This window comes from Trachurus japonicus, chromosome 18, assembly GCF_045865225.1.
Source record: "Trachurus japonicus isolate A0001 chromosome 18, Traja_1.0".
NCBI classification, from domain to species: domain Eukaryota; kingdom Metazoa; phylum Chordata; class Actinopteri; order Carangiformes; family Carangidae; genus Trachurus; species Trachurus japonicus.
The window spans coordinates 15,584,996-15,601,974 of NC_140924.1; the positions used below are offsets into that span (position 1 = coordinate 15,584,996).

A 16,979-nucleotide genomic window follows, 5' to 3' on the forward strand; every position below is an offset into this window, starting at 1 on the left:
CACACACAGTGACAACCTCTCTGTAAATCACTTGCGTTTGACAGCTCACGTCTCTTCAATACCGGTTCTTCAGCTCGCTCTCACGTCGGTTTGTACTTACTTTATAATTAGTCAGTAGAATTCCTGGTAAACTTGATTCGTATCAGACACGGTGCTTTTGTTTTGACCTGACAGGACTGATGCGACTCGAATGTTTGTTTTTTTTTTGTTTTTTTTAGTTCCTCTTTATTACGTAGAGTAAATAAAGATCTGAGAAAACAGCGTAAGACTATTTGGTTGGTAGAACAACATTTTTCTCTCTCTTTCTCGCTGTTGACTTAATAGTAGTTTAACATATGTAGGAATAATTGAAAAGAGGTCAAATGTATTTCCGTCAGCATATTTTAAAAACTTTAATTGGTTCACTAACTGTTTGTGTCCAAGACAGATGGGGTTTCCTTGTCCTGACTGATCTACTTTGCCTCAAGATCAAGGGTAACTTATTTCCATGTGGTTTGCGTCATTTTTCTAAATTGACCATAGCAGCAAAAGAACATTTTTTTGTAGAAATTTCATGCCACAGGGTTTGTTAGGGTTAGGCCGGGGTGTGAGCTTCGTAAACATTGGAATAAAGAAGAAGAAAGTGATAAACACCACCAACATCCGAACCAGTCAAGACTCATTTGATTTGTATTATGGTGATTTATTTTGATCAGACATGACACCTGTTTCAATTAAAATTCATTGTAAGACAGATGCATCATTTATTTCAGGTTTTGGCATCTATTTTCCTGGACACATCGATTTTAACACGACTGGACCAGAAACCCACTGAAGGTGGTGTGGCCGTCCCCTGCCCAAACAGCAGCACCTTTAGGCAGGCGCACATACACCTCGTCCCCTTTCTGCAGATGCAAGAACGCTGCATTTCCTCCATTATCGTAAGTGTCAGAACTTGATGCACGATCAGATGTCTTAACAACCAGCTCGTTGTTCTTGGTCAGCTCCAGTGCGGAAGCATGGCGTCCTCCAGCATGGTAGAAGAAGGTGAAATAATAAACACCTGCAATAGGTGCAGTGAACACACCTGTGGAAACAACATATTGTCACATGTATTTATTGTGTCACTCAAATTAATCAACATGAGTGATTATGATCGTGGCTGCATCTGATGGACTTACCTGTACATGGACTGTAGGCGCCACCGATGTTTGTCATCACAGTGTTGTACGTCACAGTTACTTCTCCATTGAAGGGTCCAAAGTCTGCATTCTTATCTATCTTAACACTGAACACCACCATGGTTTTCTCTACAGAAATCAAAACATGTCAGGTGTTTATGAGTTTGTATAAGTACCCCCCAAATAACCCAACCTCATCCTAAACCCAACCACAGATGTTTCCTTCTAGTTTCTGTAAAACAGGTAGCAGAGATTTGGATCTTAGCTGATTCTGTTCACTCACCAAGGACCCACTAATAAGTTCTAACGTATAAGCAGCACTGAACAATGGCATGGTTTTCTCTATAGAAATAAAACATGTCAAGTATTTATGAGTTCTTATAAGTAACCCACAAACTCCACAAGCCAAAAAAACCCAAATTATCACTTCAACCTCAACCCCAAAACAGATTTTCTAGTTTCTGTGAGACAATTAGCACAAATTTGGATCTTAGCTGATTCTGTTCACTCACCAAGGACCCACTAATAAGTTATTATCTACACCTGCTCTGAACACACTACAGCTGCGACCTCACTCCTGTTTATTAGGCTGCTGGTCCCTGAAATGGCTAATGGGATCAATATCAGAAGATTTAAGTCTGTCATAAGCATACAAGTATGTACGCAATAGCTGGCACATGGAATCCTCACGTGTAACAAACCTGAAAATTGTTCTTCAGTACTTTAAAGCAGAAGTAAGCAATCCGGTCGTTTTGGCTAATGCTGCGTTTCAGGCAGGCTTTTGAAACCGACTTACGACTTACGACTTTGTAGCGTTCCAGGCAACCCACTCGTGTTTTTCTGACCTGTTTTACCTGTGAAAGTCACTATAACGGCCACTCGTAACTTCCGACCCGTGAACTCGTACCAGATCGAACTGGTACGAGTTCACAGGTCGAAAAAACACGAGTTACGAGTTGCCTTGAACGCACCATAACGTCTTGTCAGCCGATGGAGTTAGCAGCCCCCGCCCTCGTCATGGATCTATTGGTCCTCGTCCCTACGTCACCACATTCACGGCGTCCCTTGGCTGCACACACAGCCCTTCATGCCGTTCTCTCTCCTCATTGGATAAAAACTGTAGGATACGATAAATGTTTTCTCCTCGGCTCAGAGCAGAGCAGAGTGACCGAGAGACCTGTGTTTCGGTCCAAACACTCTATGTAAGTGATTGCTGTCGGAAGATATAACTATTTAAGACTTATATTAACACAAAAATATCGCTTACTTCTGCTTTAATTTTTTTTAAAAATCACTCTACCTTTGAGAAGATTTTCTTCAGTCTCTGTAGGTCGATGACGTGTGGTAGGATGCCAGGCAAACTTCTGCTCGTCTTCGCTCCATCCTGAGTCCTGCAGCTGTTTTTATATCGTCAGATTTGGAGCCAGGTCATTGGGCAACAATAATAAGTGTGTCTGTATATGGCATAATAACCCTTAATCAGTTTTCGTTATATCAATCATTTACGCACAGGTTTGGGGTAAGTAAACTAGGCACAGATCAATATGATTGAGATGAGGTAGGACCAAACACCTGACCAAAGATAAATAATTATTATACCTGCTGCTGCAGATAAGTGGTCAGATATAGATTGTGTAACATCAGGCTGGGATATTTATAGTGCAGCTACAATTGAAATTTATAGCAGAAATCTTTCAACCATGGAATGCAATGTTTAAAGCCCCTGTACAGACTTTTCATTTAGTGTTGATTTTGGCGACCCCTGTGGACGAAAGCGGTGGTGTTTTGCCGGAATGAAGACTGCATTTCCCACTGTCCTGAAGACATTTGTCTGGCCGACGGGACTTGCTTTGAAAACTTTTTTCTTTTTTAGTAGCTATCTGCAGTGTGCGTGCGTAGTAAATTAATGTATCTATTCTATTCGTATCGTTTCGTCAGTGGTCCGACCCGACCATGCCTTCCAGAGGTGTAGAATTAGACTACTTAGAAATAGCGTATCTTCACACTGATGGGCCCATTTGCTGTTGTACGTAACAGAGAAACATCAGCAGAAACCAGAGACTTTTGCGTATCCAGTTAAAAGCTCCGTACTGGGGCTTTAAATCATAGGGTTTTTACTGTAATTTCCGGAGAAATGCAGAGCAACAGCTTATCTAAGGACACCATAGTGTGCCAAGAAACTCACACTTTCTCACAAGTGGGTAAAGCAAACTAGCTCCTCTGTTAATTATGTCATCACTTACTGTCTCTCCTTCCCATATGTGGTGAATATTGGTGACTGCATGCAACATGCTCATGGCCATTGTATTGCAATGGAAAATGTGAGAAACAATCTGAGAGGAGGCAGTGTTGACCACAGACAATGTACTTTTTTTTTTAGCCATTGGGGCTGTAGGTACATTATATCTGGTAATCATCTCATAAACTGCTGATTTAGAATTCCCCAGAAAGAGGAAATGCAATTTTATTGAGCACCTACTGTTGCCATGAGTTCATGTCCTTCGTCCTTTAGGGCTTCAATCAGTCTTGAGTCATGCATATTTACACACACGCACACAACAACCCAGTGTATGAGATCAATCAATCAATATATAAATCAAAATTTATTTGTATAGCCCTTTAAAACAGCTCAAAGGGTGACCAAAGTTCTTTACAATAAAATAACAACCAACAGTAAACACAACAATAAAACAAAAACACAGAGTAAACATGGCACAACAGTTTTAAGTGTTCCAGAGTTCCAGATTCAGTTTCTATGTTTGATCCTTGGTATTGATGAACTGGAGCGCCATAAAAACAGAATGAATCTGTAAAAGAAAAATGTGGTGATTACCTTACTTTACTTTTCTCTAGTTTTTGATTGATTCATGATCACACATCTGAATAAAATCCTAATTATGTGCAAATCATTTACAGTTTTGTGGAAGGTTCACTAGTGATGATGGAGGGCAAAATACTCCCCGTATTTAATTCTCCTTGGGGCACATTTGTGACTCTGTAGACTTTGGTTGACTGTGTCAATTCTAACAGATTTTTACCTGTTTCAACATCAATATCACAAGACAGTGCTTTTTCTGAGCTAAATTTGGTTTTACTTGAGGAAAGGCAAGGCATCTTTATTTATATAGCGCATTTCATACCAAGGCAACTCAATGTGCTTTACATAAAGACACAGACTTGAGAGGCTTTTAGCTACCGAGAACCAAATTTTAACTCTTAGAATGACATTATTACATGTTTGTTTTGTTTTTTTTCATCTTTTTGCTCATTTTGAATAAGCAGATCAAATGGGAGGGTTAGGGTTACGTGGACTAAAGTGAGTGTAAGCAACAGCTCCCTCTTGTGGTCAAGTGACACAGCTGCATTCTTGTCCAGATACATTTACAACTATAGTTCAATGAGAACATTTAACATTTATCTTTAATAATAATTTATTCTGCCTCTGTATCTGAAGTACTGTGGGATGACTTAAGGATTATGTTGTCGCTTATCTTATCTTTAATGTTTCCAGACCTTTAGCCTCACACAGACAAACATTTAATTTGGTCTAAGGTCCAGTTGACGCCAACAAAGACAAGATGGCTGGAGACTCACTTTTTCTCTCATGACATGAATGCATTTCTTATAGAGCATCTTTACTAATAATGCTTCTGGCTGCCTCTCCAAACTGGGAGCATGCCATGCTTAAACCCAACCTTACATAGCTTAGTGCATGACCCTGAACCTGAAAAGAGTCGTTAAGGGCCATAAAGTTCATTCACAGCCAGTTGATAATGAAGAGCACATTCAGTAGGCACTTGAGATCCCAAAACTATTGAACTGAAAGACTCAACAGATCATTTATCCCCAGAACAATCAGACTACACAGGTCACTATAGTGTAAGGTAGTTGTATGTATTTTAAAAGGTACTGTTTGTCAACATTAAGCTGAGGATCATCAGTCAATACAGAACTGGGTGCAGAGATCAGTGTTTTAGGTGGTGCTGCGGTGTGTGTGGGGGGCTTGCTAATAACAAAAACAGCTGTCATAAAAGTGAAGAGTCTGCATTTTTAGGGAAGCAAGGGAGTGCCGTTCTTCCTCCCTGACCCAGATTGAAGACGAGAGGTCTTAAGAGAGTAAAAGCAAAGCTTAATGCATAAGTGCAAGAGGACAAAGTCGTAAAACAACCAAGCGCATAAAATACGAGGAAAGGTAATATTTTAAAAAAAGAAAAGAAAAGAAAAAAAGAACAACAACGGCGGGATGATAGGAAGTGAAGAGAAACAGAACCACTGAAATGAAAAGCACCATGGGAGGCGGCCGGGTGGAGGGATGTTTATGTTGGGCTGCAGCGAGAGAGTGGAGGAAGAGGAGAGGAAGACGAACGAGTGGGAGGTGTGCAGACAGAAACAAGATATCAGGGGAGGTTATAAAGTAATTAATCAGATATACAGACAGAAACCATGTTGTCTGTACACATAGACACACTCTCAACTCCTAATCCTGTGGGGTTTTGTCCTTGTGACCAGCAGGTGTCGCCCTTTGCCAACCTTTAAAATGTAAAAAAAAATCGACCTAACATGGCACGCAGGCTGTTGTGTTTCCAACAAAAACAAACATGGGTCTTTGGACTTCAGAGAGTCGTCTAAGCTCTCCAGATGCTCTGTCACCGCAAAAAGGAGCTTATTTCATTATTACAGCCTCTTCAAACAAAAAAAGTATATCTGTTCGTTTCTTGTGACTAACGTGTTTCTTGATATGAATGACAGTTCAAAAACAAACATTACTGCCAAAGCCCATTGTGTCCATCAATACCACCATAACATCTGGTTTCCAGATGTTGAAAATCTGCTCTGACTTGGATTGTACATCACTCATTAATAAATGGGAAACAATCACATTTAAACTGCCCCATTTAGCATTTATAAGAAGTATACAAACATGTAGAATAGATAATAAGTGTTCTTTAATGTAACTAATACTCTAATTCATCCCTTTGAGGCCCATTAGTGATGACAGAATTAACTTGAGGGATGACAATTTAGTAAAACAGCATGATCATAATAACAGATAATATGAAATAATGAATAATTGTCCTTATAAACAAAAGTTGTAATTAAAATAAAATTGTTTCAGTTGTTAAACACCTGTTGTGAAAATAAAGCAAGTGTGGGGTACATTCAGCTATTACATAGGGGCACATTTAACCTAATAAAATGATAATAACGTTGCAGTCAAGAGATTAATATTGATAACCGATTAGTCGAACTGCTCCACTGACCCAGTTGGGGAAGCGATTCCGCTTGACTCGACTTGTTTTCCTGCTTTACAGCTGGTTTTGTCAAGACAGCTGAGTTTAGGCACTTGAACCGGAAATGAAGGGTTTTGAACTTCAAATTAAAACACCACAATTTGGCGTGTAACAAAATATTTGATCGCCTATGGATAAAATACAGAGATGCGACGTGAAGTTAAATGAATAAATGCTAAATGTATGACTATAAATATAATAAATTGTGTCAGGGTGATGATTCTGTGACTGGATCTGTATCAAGCTCACAACCGGAAGTCGTTGCTAGCTTGAGCTTGACGCTTTCTTCTGTGAGAGTAGCGAAAAAACACAAGTCGAAAACTGTGTCCAGTAGTTCTCTCTTGTATTTACCGATCCTTGCATCCAAATACGATATTCTCCCTTTGTTGTTGTTGTTTTTTCGGTACCTTCCGTGTTTATTTTATCTATTTTTTTAAGCCGTCGTTTAAGTCACGGAGAATAATGACGCAGGGTTTTCCTGGAGTAGCAGCAGCTGCTGCGGCGGAGCTTTAAGTTTACCTTGGCTACTGTTGTTGACATAAGCAGCAGCAGCAGCCCCCGGTAGCTGGAGACGACGGCGGCGGCGGCGGCGGAGTTGCAGGAGGAGGAGGAGGAGGAGGAGGAGGAGGTGGTGGTGGTGGGGCAAATCCGAGTCACAAGACTTCTTCACTGAGCTGCTCGGCCGCTTTCTTCCCCTCACAGGTAAAAGTCAAGTCGTCGGGCCCCTAAGTTGGTCGGTTCGATTTTGGAATTCTTGCTTATTTAAATACCAACCGTTTATTGGCCAAGTCAGCCGTTAGTTAGCGGTTGGAATTCGAAATTTGTTGTGTTTGTTCGTTCTGTTTGACAGGTCGGTCGTCTCGAGCGCAGTTAACGGCTAAACGCTCGTGCTGTGCTGCTCGGCTAATGTAATAATCTGCTTTGCGTCGTCTCCGCCGCCGGCCGCAGTTTTTTTGTTGTTGCTCTTGCTACTTTCGACTCGTCATCATCAAACCGCAGAGTTGTAGGTAAGAAATGGAAGTACAAAAGACGACGGGGGCGGAAATGGTTGCGAAAACTTCCCTGTAACCGGAGATGTGTTGTCAGTCAGTCAGTCAGTCAGTGCTGCTGCTGCTGGGTGTCCCTGCCCAGGGTCTCCTGTTTCTCAACAGCCCGCGTCAAGCTGAACACTTCCCGAACTCTCAGACCCACTAGACCCGGGGGAGGGAGGGGGGGAGATAGTGATATTTAATAAGTAGACTGGAGGAGCTGCGCTGACAATGTTTAAGTTAAAGACGAACTGGTTTGGGAAATATGCAGGCAGAGGTAACGTCGGCTCATACTGGTGTTGTATTCATTTGTTTATTTTTTTCTAATACACGTATGCTCTCTCCTCTTCTCTTCCTTTTTTTTAAACAGGATTTGGAGGAATGGAAAACCCAGGCTACTGCACCGGGAGCTTTGACGGCCTTCATCATAACCCCAGTGACGATGACGATGATGACGAGATGGTGGACATCGCAGGAGCCACACTGGACTTCTCCACCACGGACGATGTCCCTCCTCTCAGCACAGGTAAAGGTCCATTTACACCATCTTTCTGATTGATTTACTGTGTTGAACCTTTATTTATCCAGATGAAATGCTTGAGAACAAATTAATATATAATACAATGCACCAAACAAAACAGACATGTCAAGGGACAAGCATTATTATGCAATGTACATGTGTGTATGAAGTGCAGGTGTGTGTATGTATGTAGGATTACCAAGAGCAACAATCAATCTGTATATCTAGCCAATGCATTGCAGCATGCAAACAGAAATTTAGGATACTTGCCGGAGAACAACAACAACCCAAAAATTTGCAGCAATCCTATGGCTCCAACTTGTTTATTCTCACACATCAAGATATCATCTTAGCACCTCTCCTTTTTTTCAAAGCAGCCATTCAAAACGTATAAATATTCATTTTGCTATCACGCACCATCATGCAAATCCAGGTGCTGACTTTAATCACACGACATCTCTGGTTGACCTTGAATCTTCTCGAATCTTCGTTGCATGTCAAAACTCATCTTTTTGCAGAACCTGAGGCACTCTCAAGGTTTAAATTAATAAAAAAGACTTTATTTCAGCATGGCCGTATGATTAAAAACTTGCCTACACGTTGACCATCTTACCATCCACCATCCAACCCTGATGATGATGAATGCCTGTGGTTGCAACGCGTCTCAAGTTTTTAATCTTAAGGCCATGCTGAAATAATGTCTTTTTTATTATTTCAACCTAAATAGTGACTCGGTTTCTGCAACTACACTGAAGAGCACCAGAGGAAGTGACCCAGAGACTTGTCACACCCATGCAGCACTCCATACATGTGTTTTTTGACAGAAACTTAGGATACTTGCTGGAGAACAACAACAACAAAAAACAAACTTGCAGCAATTCTATCTCTAGTCTCGGCTGCAACTTCCATTTTTCCATTTTTTGATTCATCTGCAGATTAGTTTGTCTTGGAAAATTAAAAAAACGGATCCTTCTAACTTCCCCCACACCAAGAGATATTATCTTTATACATCTCCTTTTTTTCAAAGCAGCCATTCAAAACTAATAAATATTCAGTTTGCTATCACACACGATCATGCAAATCCAGGCGCTGACTGTAATCGCACGACATCCCTGGTTGAACTCCAACTGGAAACCTCCGTTGCATGTCATAACCTCATCTTTTTGTCCCCTTCATTTCCTGTCGGCTCTCGACCAGCCACTGTCTGAAAATGGCATTAAGCCCCTTAAACAGTCCTGTATCCTGGCGTCCCTACAACTTGTTGACGCTCCATTTAAATTGAAAATGATTTAAACTCAACCCCCTTTCTTCCTTCTGTTGAACTTTTCAGGGAATAAACAGTCAGGCATAGTTCTTTGAGTTTTTTTTTTCCACACATGCTGTGGTGCTGCTGAATAGCGTATTCAGGATTTGAAAGCCATGGCACAGGAAATGATGAATTATTGCAGCACTTTAAACCTCACATTATTAACACGTCCAAGTAGTGTTGTGTATGTGGTATTGTCAAAGCAGAAATTAATTTCACCAGTCCAGCATTTGTCTGTTAATAACCCTGAGGCAGTTGTCTACTGATAAGATATATCTGAAATTGCAGAGTGGTGTGAGCTGTTGGTTTGTGTGTGTGTGTGTGTGAGTGTGTGTGTCACATGCTCTAAATAAGTCATGGTCACACATCTGAGTAATCCGTTTAATACACACTCAGTCTGCAGCCCCTTTAACACACAGATCCGGCCGTACCGCTGCTCTGCTGTGTGATTTATTTATTTATATTTAAAGATGAAAATGTTGGTGATCCACAATCACAGGCGTAACGTGCAACCCAGCGGTGTGGATGTCTGTCTGTCCCTCCACGCCATGCTTTCCTTTTCACACAGACAACAACTACAACTACACTGTTCCCGCCTGAACAGATTCTGTAAAAACTGACTTTCGGCTTTAAACTTGATTTACTGTATTTTGGCTCTGACGTCACACCAGAGCAGAAAAAACAACTATTAAAGTGAGTTATAGTTGGAGCGGTGTTTGTGGCGGCTGGGCCACTTCCTCTAATCTGTGACATTTGTACCCGCTGTCTCTCTACGCCAAGGCTTCCCGGATACTAATGATGTCATCGCCCACGTCAAAGACGCTCTCTCTGTACAACAAACTCCTCATGGCCAGATATAACTCATATTAATGATTACTAATACTGATGACTGCTCTGCTGGGCATCTCTGACGTCATGTGAGACCTCGGACGGTCACCGTGGAGAAGTTACCGGAGGTGAAATCTCACAGAAGCTTCCACCGAAGAGAGAAAAATATATGAACATGTAGAGCGGAGAGATAGATGCTGTTTGGTGATTAGTGTTTGAGATCAGAGGTTTTTAGCTGTTGTTTGCAAAGCCTGCAGCTTTTTGGCAAAGTTATCGCTGAGTCATTGGTATCGATTAACAACCCCATTAACCTCCTGCTGCTGCTGCTGCAGATGTTGTGTGGTTAGTTTGTGCTCTGGAGAGGTTTAAATCCGATTTCAAGAGTCCTCTGAAGAGTGAGTCTGGCTTTTTAGAGGCAGAGACAACAGTCAACTAATAATAACTTTATTTAAAGGGATTTGGCGAATTGGCCCATTGTCATAATCCTTATAGTCATTGCAGTAGGTTTGTTACCTTTAATTGTCGGTGCAAGCTATTTTTAGAACGGCGGAGCAGAGCGGCGAGCTGCTCAGAGCTACGCTACAGAGGCTCATGGGATTTCTTGGTTTCCCTCATCAAACTCATCAAATACACAATCCAACAACTCCAAAACGCTCTGGTGGACAAGTTGTGACCTGCACATTCACCACGCTATGAGATAATAACAGAACGTTACGAGACAGAGTTGTTTTAGAGGTAAATACAGAGACTGCTTGCTGAAAAACTGCACCCGATGGGAACGTGCATCAGCGGTTTTGCATGAATTTACCTCTAAAACAACTCTGACAAGTAACGTTCTGTTATTATCTCATAGCGTGGTGAATGTGCAGGTCACAACTTGTCCATGAGCGCGTTTTGGAGTTGTTGGACTGTGTATTTGATGAGGGAAACCAAGAAATCCCATTAGTCTCCATAGCATAGCTCTGAGCAGCTCGCGGCTCTGCTCCGCCCTTCTAAAAATAGCTTGCACCGACAATTAAAGGTAACAAACCTACTGCTAAGACTATAGGGATTATGGCAATGGGCCAATTTGCCCATTAGAACTATCCCTTTAAAAAGCACCTTTCTAACAGTTGGTGCTTAACTATGAAATAATGCATGTAAATAGTAAAAATGCAACACAGAATGTAAGAGTAACACAACATGGTGCAGTTGAAAATGCTTTAATAAACAGTTTAACAGACACTACAGAGTTGGTTAACCTCAGGTACGTGGCTGGGAAGCTCCACAGCAAAACAACAGGCCGCAGCGATGTTCTGATGTTCTGATCTTGTGGATTAAAAGCTTGAAAAGGTAAAAGTTTAGATGAGCTGTAATTATATTAGATACCTTGAATTCTTATGTGGAAAAGGGAGGTTGAATATAATGATTTTTCTAGAATAATTTCACTGTCTTTCCAAAGTGCAATGGAAAACATGCTATTATGAACCAGTGTGACATGACTTAAAGCCTGATCTTTACCTCTATTAACATTAAAACATGATCTCCTAACGTACTGAGCCTTGTAAGCCTGTCATCTCAGCTCTGACCGGTTACTACTTATGTCACTGTGACTTCACCAGCATCAGGTCCGCCCCACTAATTTTAAACGGAGAGATAACACCGTGCCAACAGGAAGGAAGTCTGGAGATGAGATTTTCTCTCGGTGGATGCTGCTGCTGCTGCTGCTGGGCTTAAACCAGCGTTTGAACCACTGTCAGCCTTTTTTTTTTTTTTTTTTAAAGCAGAGAAGAAACGCAGCCTTGTTTTCAAACTGTCAACCATGTATTTAAAAAAAATTACACAGCGGGTTGCGAAAGAAAATATTAAGCAGCCAGAGAGAAACTCCGTTGTGATTCGGCTTGGGCTCAGAAAGTTAAAGAATCAGCAAAAGCGGTGTCGTAATGTTTCAGTCAGGCAAGCGAGTGGTGCTTTGCTCCGCGGCCTCGGTCTGATTGTATAATTATGCGCCAGGCTCTGGGGAAATCAGGAGGTTTTCGGTTGGGAGGGCCGCTTAATTTCACCCTGCCACGGTGCAGAATTGATCATTAAAAGTTACTCTGCAGTGGGTTTGTTTTTTATCTCTCATGGCAGAAGTCGACTCATACAGACATCTGAAATACAGACAATTAATTATAGCATATACCATAGAGCCTTTTGTGACTGACCATTCAGATTAACATCATCTGAACTTGCCTCTTTTTTTTCCGGCCATTTTGTTCTTTTGCTCAAACTTCCTCCTTTTCTTTTCCCTCTTTCTTGAACAGAGTGTTGTTGAGTTCCCTCAATGCTCATTAGCGAGCACTTGGAAGTCGTTGCCAAGCAAAGTCTCCCTAAAAGCCGTTCTCTGTGCAACTGTAATCATTGAGCTGTTTGAAACCTGTCACTCAGGGACTCGTTATTAGCCCGCAGGGTCAAGAGCGGAGAATTTGGGTGTGACAGGGATTAATATCATAATATCACAGTCTTTAGATCTCTCATTTAACCCCTGCTTGCAGCCACCCTATAATCGGGCCTGTTGCAGATTATTATGACCTGTGATTGTACTCTTACAGTCGAAGCATTGTGAAGTTCACTCCATCTGCTACTTCGTGATGAAACCACAGGATAAGATTTTGTTGTATCATCAAAAGAAAGACCACGTTTCCCATGAAATCCTGTGCTGCCTTGAGGAAGTGAGCGTGCTGCTGCTTGTCCCTACTCCTGGTGTTATTTCTGTTTTATCTTTTTTTTGTGTGTGTGTGTAACACAAAGACAGAAACTATGTGATAGCACTAGTTGATAGCAGCAAAAAAAAAAGAAAGAAAAATGCTTGAAGACCACACTTGTAGCTCAGACCACATACAGGCACAGGAACAAACGTGCATGTTGTATTTACAGCTCTTTAACTGATGTACCATAATTACCGTGATGGTTTATTGGTCTTAAAAACGCTGAAGACTTCCATGGTTATTTATCCACTGTGATTTACTCCAGTGTCAATACTGCACCGTCATTTACTGATAATATCTGAGCAGTCGATTACAAGTGTTGCCTGTTGACTCCACTTGACCCTCATCATGTGAGTAATGTTTTATTGACGAGAGAAAACAGATGGAGAGATAGACGACGGGCTGCAGCCTGGAAACAGTAATCAGGTTTCCATCCAAATGTATCGAAATTTTTGAGCGAATTTTGTGAAAATACTCAAAAAGAAAATGCAAATTTATGCCCGTTTCCATTTGTTATTGTTTTGCGATTATTGGGAGAAGAAGAGTGCGCCCGTCAAGTAAACATGACGTACCATGCGTGAATTTTTTTGAAACCATAGCGTAGAAGAGTGACGTGATATCCGGTCCAGTCATCGTTTATTTGCAAAACCTGTTTCCATAGCAAAAAGTCGCATTTTCCTTTTATCAATACCCTGACAAATCCACCCTCTCCAAGCGTAAAAACCTTTTTGCAAATTTTCTGCCTTTTTGAGTATTTCTGGCGTACCCATTCAAGTTTGTTTTTTTTCCACAATTTTTGAAAATGCGAATAAGAACAGGTGGATTGAAAACCCGACTAGCGACACGTACATCTAGTTTTAGCTTGTTGTGTCATCGAGAAATACTACGAAAGTTATTTTTCAGCTGTATTTTAGACTTTCCTAATCTTATATCTGTAAAAAGAAGATATATTTGTGGTTTAAAGACCAAAACTTTTTTTTTTTTTACATCTCTTTTCTCTCTTGATTGGCTCACAGTTTTTTGAGCAAGCAAGGTGTCGAGGTGGGAGGGGCTTGCTGACTGCTTTGTTGTGACATCACAAAGTCACAGCAAGTCCTGACGGCTGGTTTTTAAGACTCAGTTTCTGAATACAGGCTGTGTTGCATTTCTCTGTGGACTGAGGCTTTGATACTTTCACAGTATTAATACAGAACCTAAAGCTGCTTTATAATAAATTAAAAAAAAGACAAGACACAACACTGGACCTTTAAGAATAACTTCAACTTCAACTTCAAAACATAATTTTCAAGGGGAAACGGATAGTATAGTGTACAGATAATGGATCTCATCCAGTCTGAGGAGGAGGAGGAAAAAAAATCACTCAAAAACCACAGCAGGAAGAAAAGTGGAGGACATTTTGGGAGAGGGATTTCCCTACCAATATGACAAAGCAGAAAACCCACATGAGGTGAGGAGTTTATATGTTTTCTAGCAGCTTCCCTGAGACAAACATGTAAACTGGCGTCCATGTCAAAGTACATCTGCGATTTCTCTCTCTCTCTCTTTTTCTTTTCTTTTTTTTACTTTATGGGGCTATTTATGTTCATAGGCTGCTGACATTGCCCCTTTTAAAGCTGAGATTTTATTTTGATCAATTTCCTTTGGTTTATCACAGGCGCTGGCTGTACACATAAGGATTATTGCCAGTAATCGTTTTATTGCTGGGTAAATTGACATAGCGTCCTCTCAGTGTTGCTCACTTTTTTTTTAGTACGGCTTCCGTGCTTTAACCGGTGGTGACAACAGCATAAGGTAATGATTGACGGGGCAATGAGTCACAGTGTTAGGGTACAGTGTGTCTGACTGGGTGGAACAGGAAAGAGGGAGGGTGGAAAAAAAAATTGGAAAAGAGATGAGTGAATGTGCAGATGAATGAAAAGAAAAGCAGACATTTTTGGACGTGAGGAATGTTAAATAGGTTTTTAAAAAAAGACCAACAATCTGTAAAATCAAACATTGACCTGTGGTTATTATCCCAGCTCTTTCTTTTCCTTATGGGATGTTTCAAAACTCGGCCTGTGGCTCTGGTCTCTGCAGACAGTGGCGGGTCAACCACAGGTCACTCCAGGACATCTACGGAAAGCCGTGAATTTCATAGCAGCTGTCAATCGGTCACGGTTTCGCCTCTGACATCCGTGCAAGGAAGAAGGGATTTGCTGGTGCCTTCCTCCTCCTCCTCGTCCTTCACATTCGTACAGTTTGGGAGCTGCCAGTCGTCCAGTGCATCCACAGATCTACTGGGAAAAACCAAGATGCTTCCACCGGTTCAATCTGAGGTGAAGTTTTGTTGCCTGGTCACAGTCTTCACCTTTTGAAAAAAAAGAGCCTGGAGCACTAATGATTGTTTTAGTCTTACTTCATGCTTATGAGGTTTTTTGTTTGAGATAAAACATCATGCGTCACATGTCTCCTGGGGAGATGTTGTGGGTGAAGTGTAATCCAGCCTCTGAGCCTCTCTGTGACCCCCCCCACCCGGTCTCTAAATAAGTTCAACCTAGTATTAACTAGATGTTATGTTAACGCTGAATATCATGTGAAATGAGGCTGAAAACCACCAAGCAGGGCCGTCACAATCATGACATTTTAGATGACGATTAGCCTAATTGCCATACAAATAATTGGGGTTAACGATTTAATTGTCTTTTTCTGATTATTTTATGGCACTATCATAGTATAAACCTAAACATAGTTTAATAATATTCATAAACCTTATGAAGAAGAAGAAGAGCCATTTATTGACTTTGCAACTAAATCCATGATGCATATGTCAGTAGATGTTCAAGAAGTGAAGGGCACATTGTGATGATGTCATTAAAAGAGGACCAATCAAACCTCAATTGGTGGAAAGCGTCGAGGAAACAGTGATGGAAATACAACATTTATGTTTGTTTCATCCAGCTGTTTTCATACAAATGAATGGAAACCATTTTAACAATAATGCTATATAATTAATTGTCAGCTCAAATAGTTGCAATCAGGCAATTAATAATTGTAAAAGGCCTGTAACCAATACTTTGTGTCAAATAATGGCACAGTTATCTTGATCAATAGATCGTTTGATGCTCAACACAAGCCGTGGTGATGTGACCAAATGTACATTGATAGTTAAATTCTCAACTATTTATCAATTATCTGTTAAAAACAAGTTTCATCATCCAAGCAGTTGCTCACCTTCACTTTCTCTTGACTAATTGATCCATTATCTACTATTTTGTATGTGATTGATATCAATATTAATATGATAGTAGAGTTTTGCGACGATTACCAAAAGGTAACTGTACAAAACCTATATTTGGGAGATATATAAACCTAAGTAACAGGAATTTAAAGCCCAGCTCTCAGTTTTCTTCCCATATTGAAATTTCTACATCAGTTCACTTGTATTATTGGTTTGTTCCGACTAAACACCGGTGACAGCTTTCCTCAGAAGTCCACGCCTCGCTGCCTTTCCTGTTAATCCAAGTCAGATTCCTAGTATGAGGTCGTTCTCCGTGGTCATCGCCGTGGTCCTCCTTCTCCTCGCGGCGCGACAGTTGCGTCATATGATATTTCAAGTTCCTTCTTCCTTCCCCCGGCATGTGGAAACCTTTATGAAAATTAATCGAATCAACTTCCCAGAGACGCACATTCCTTCTTTATTCAATTTCCTCTGACCCAGTAAATATGATTTAACATCTTCCACTTTTTTTCTTTTTACAAGCATCAACATCGTGGCCCTCCGCCGCTGTGATGTCAACGTGTTCCAGAGAGATGCTTGTTTGTGTCACAGGGGTTACATGAGATGCCGGTTCCCACGGCAACCAGACCTCGGGAGTGCAAAGTTCAAACTCTCGCTGGAGTCTTACGTTTTCTGTGTGTGTGTGTGTATGTGTGGGGTGTGTGCAAATCACTCTGCAATAGATAACATAGTGTGTAGGTCTTGGCAGACAGCGCCGCGGTCATATGACAAGGAGTGTGTGTTGAATTTTCTGGAGTTTTCCTGCAGGAATTAAGAGTCTGTGTGCGTTTATGTGTGTGTTGGTGTGTGTGTGTGTGTGTGTGTGTGTGTGTGTGTGTGTGTTGCTTCCTCTCCTGTAAC

The 16,979-nt window shown here is 41.1% G+C and overlaps 3 protein-coding genes across 4 annotated transcripts in view; 1 reads left to right on the top strand and 2 right to left on the bottom strand.

Moving 5' to 3' along the window:
* The window catches only part of LOC146968942 (complement C1q-like protein 2), a 47,621-nt gene extending 46,332 nt beyond the window's left edge, over positions 1 to 1,289 (bottom strand). The window contains exon 1 of the mRNA XM_085759990.1: positions 1,268 to 1,289. Within this exon, the coding sequence (XP_085616116.1) occupies positions 1,268 to 1,281 (14 nt within the window). The 5' untranslated portion in view covers positions 1,282 to 1,289. The remainder of the gene's footprint in view (positions 1 to 1,267) is intronic.
* Positions 1 to 7,006, bottom strand: part of LOC146968941 (complement C1q-like protein 3) — a 59,849-nt gene extending 52,843 nt beyond the window's left edge. The window contains exons 1-2 of the mRNA XM_085759992.1: positions 6,971 to 7,006; positions 2,461 to 2,557 (exon numbers count right to left, since the gene is read on the bottom strand). Of these exons, the coding sequence (XP_085616118.1) occupies positions 2,461 to 2,557; positions 6,971 to 6,991 (118 nt within the window). The 5' untranslated portion in view covers positions 6,992 to 7,006. The remainder of the gene's footprint in view (positions 1 to 2,460; positions 2,558 to 6,970) is intronic.
* Positions 7,007 to 7,024: 18 nt separating this feature from the next.
* clcn5b (Cl-/H+ antiporter 5b) overlaps positions 7,025 to 16,979 on the top strand; it is a 41,403-nt gene continuing 31,448 nt past the window's right edge. The window contains exons 1-2 of one of the 2 annotated variants that reach the window (XM_085759985.1): positions 7,025 to 7,153; positions 7,850 to 8,005. In XM_085759985.1, the coding sequence (XP_085616111.1) occupies positions 7,861 to 8,005 (145 nt within the window). In that variant the 5' untranslated portion in view covers positions 7,025 to 7,153; positions 7,850 to 7,860. Of the gene's footprint in view, positions 7,154 to 7,849; positions 8,006 to 16,979 lie in introns of those variants that run through there. The other variant, XM_085759984.1, reaches the window with a different exon arrangement.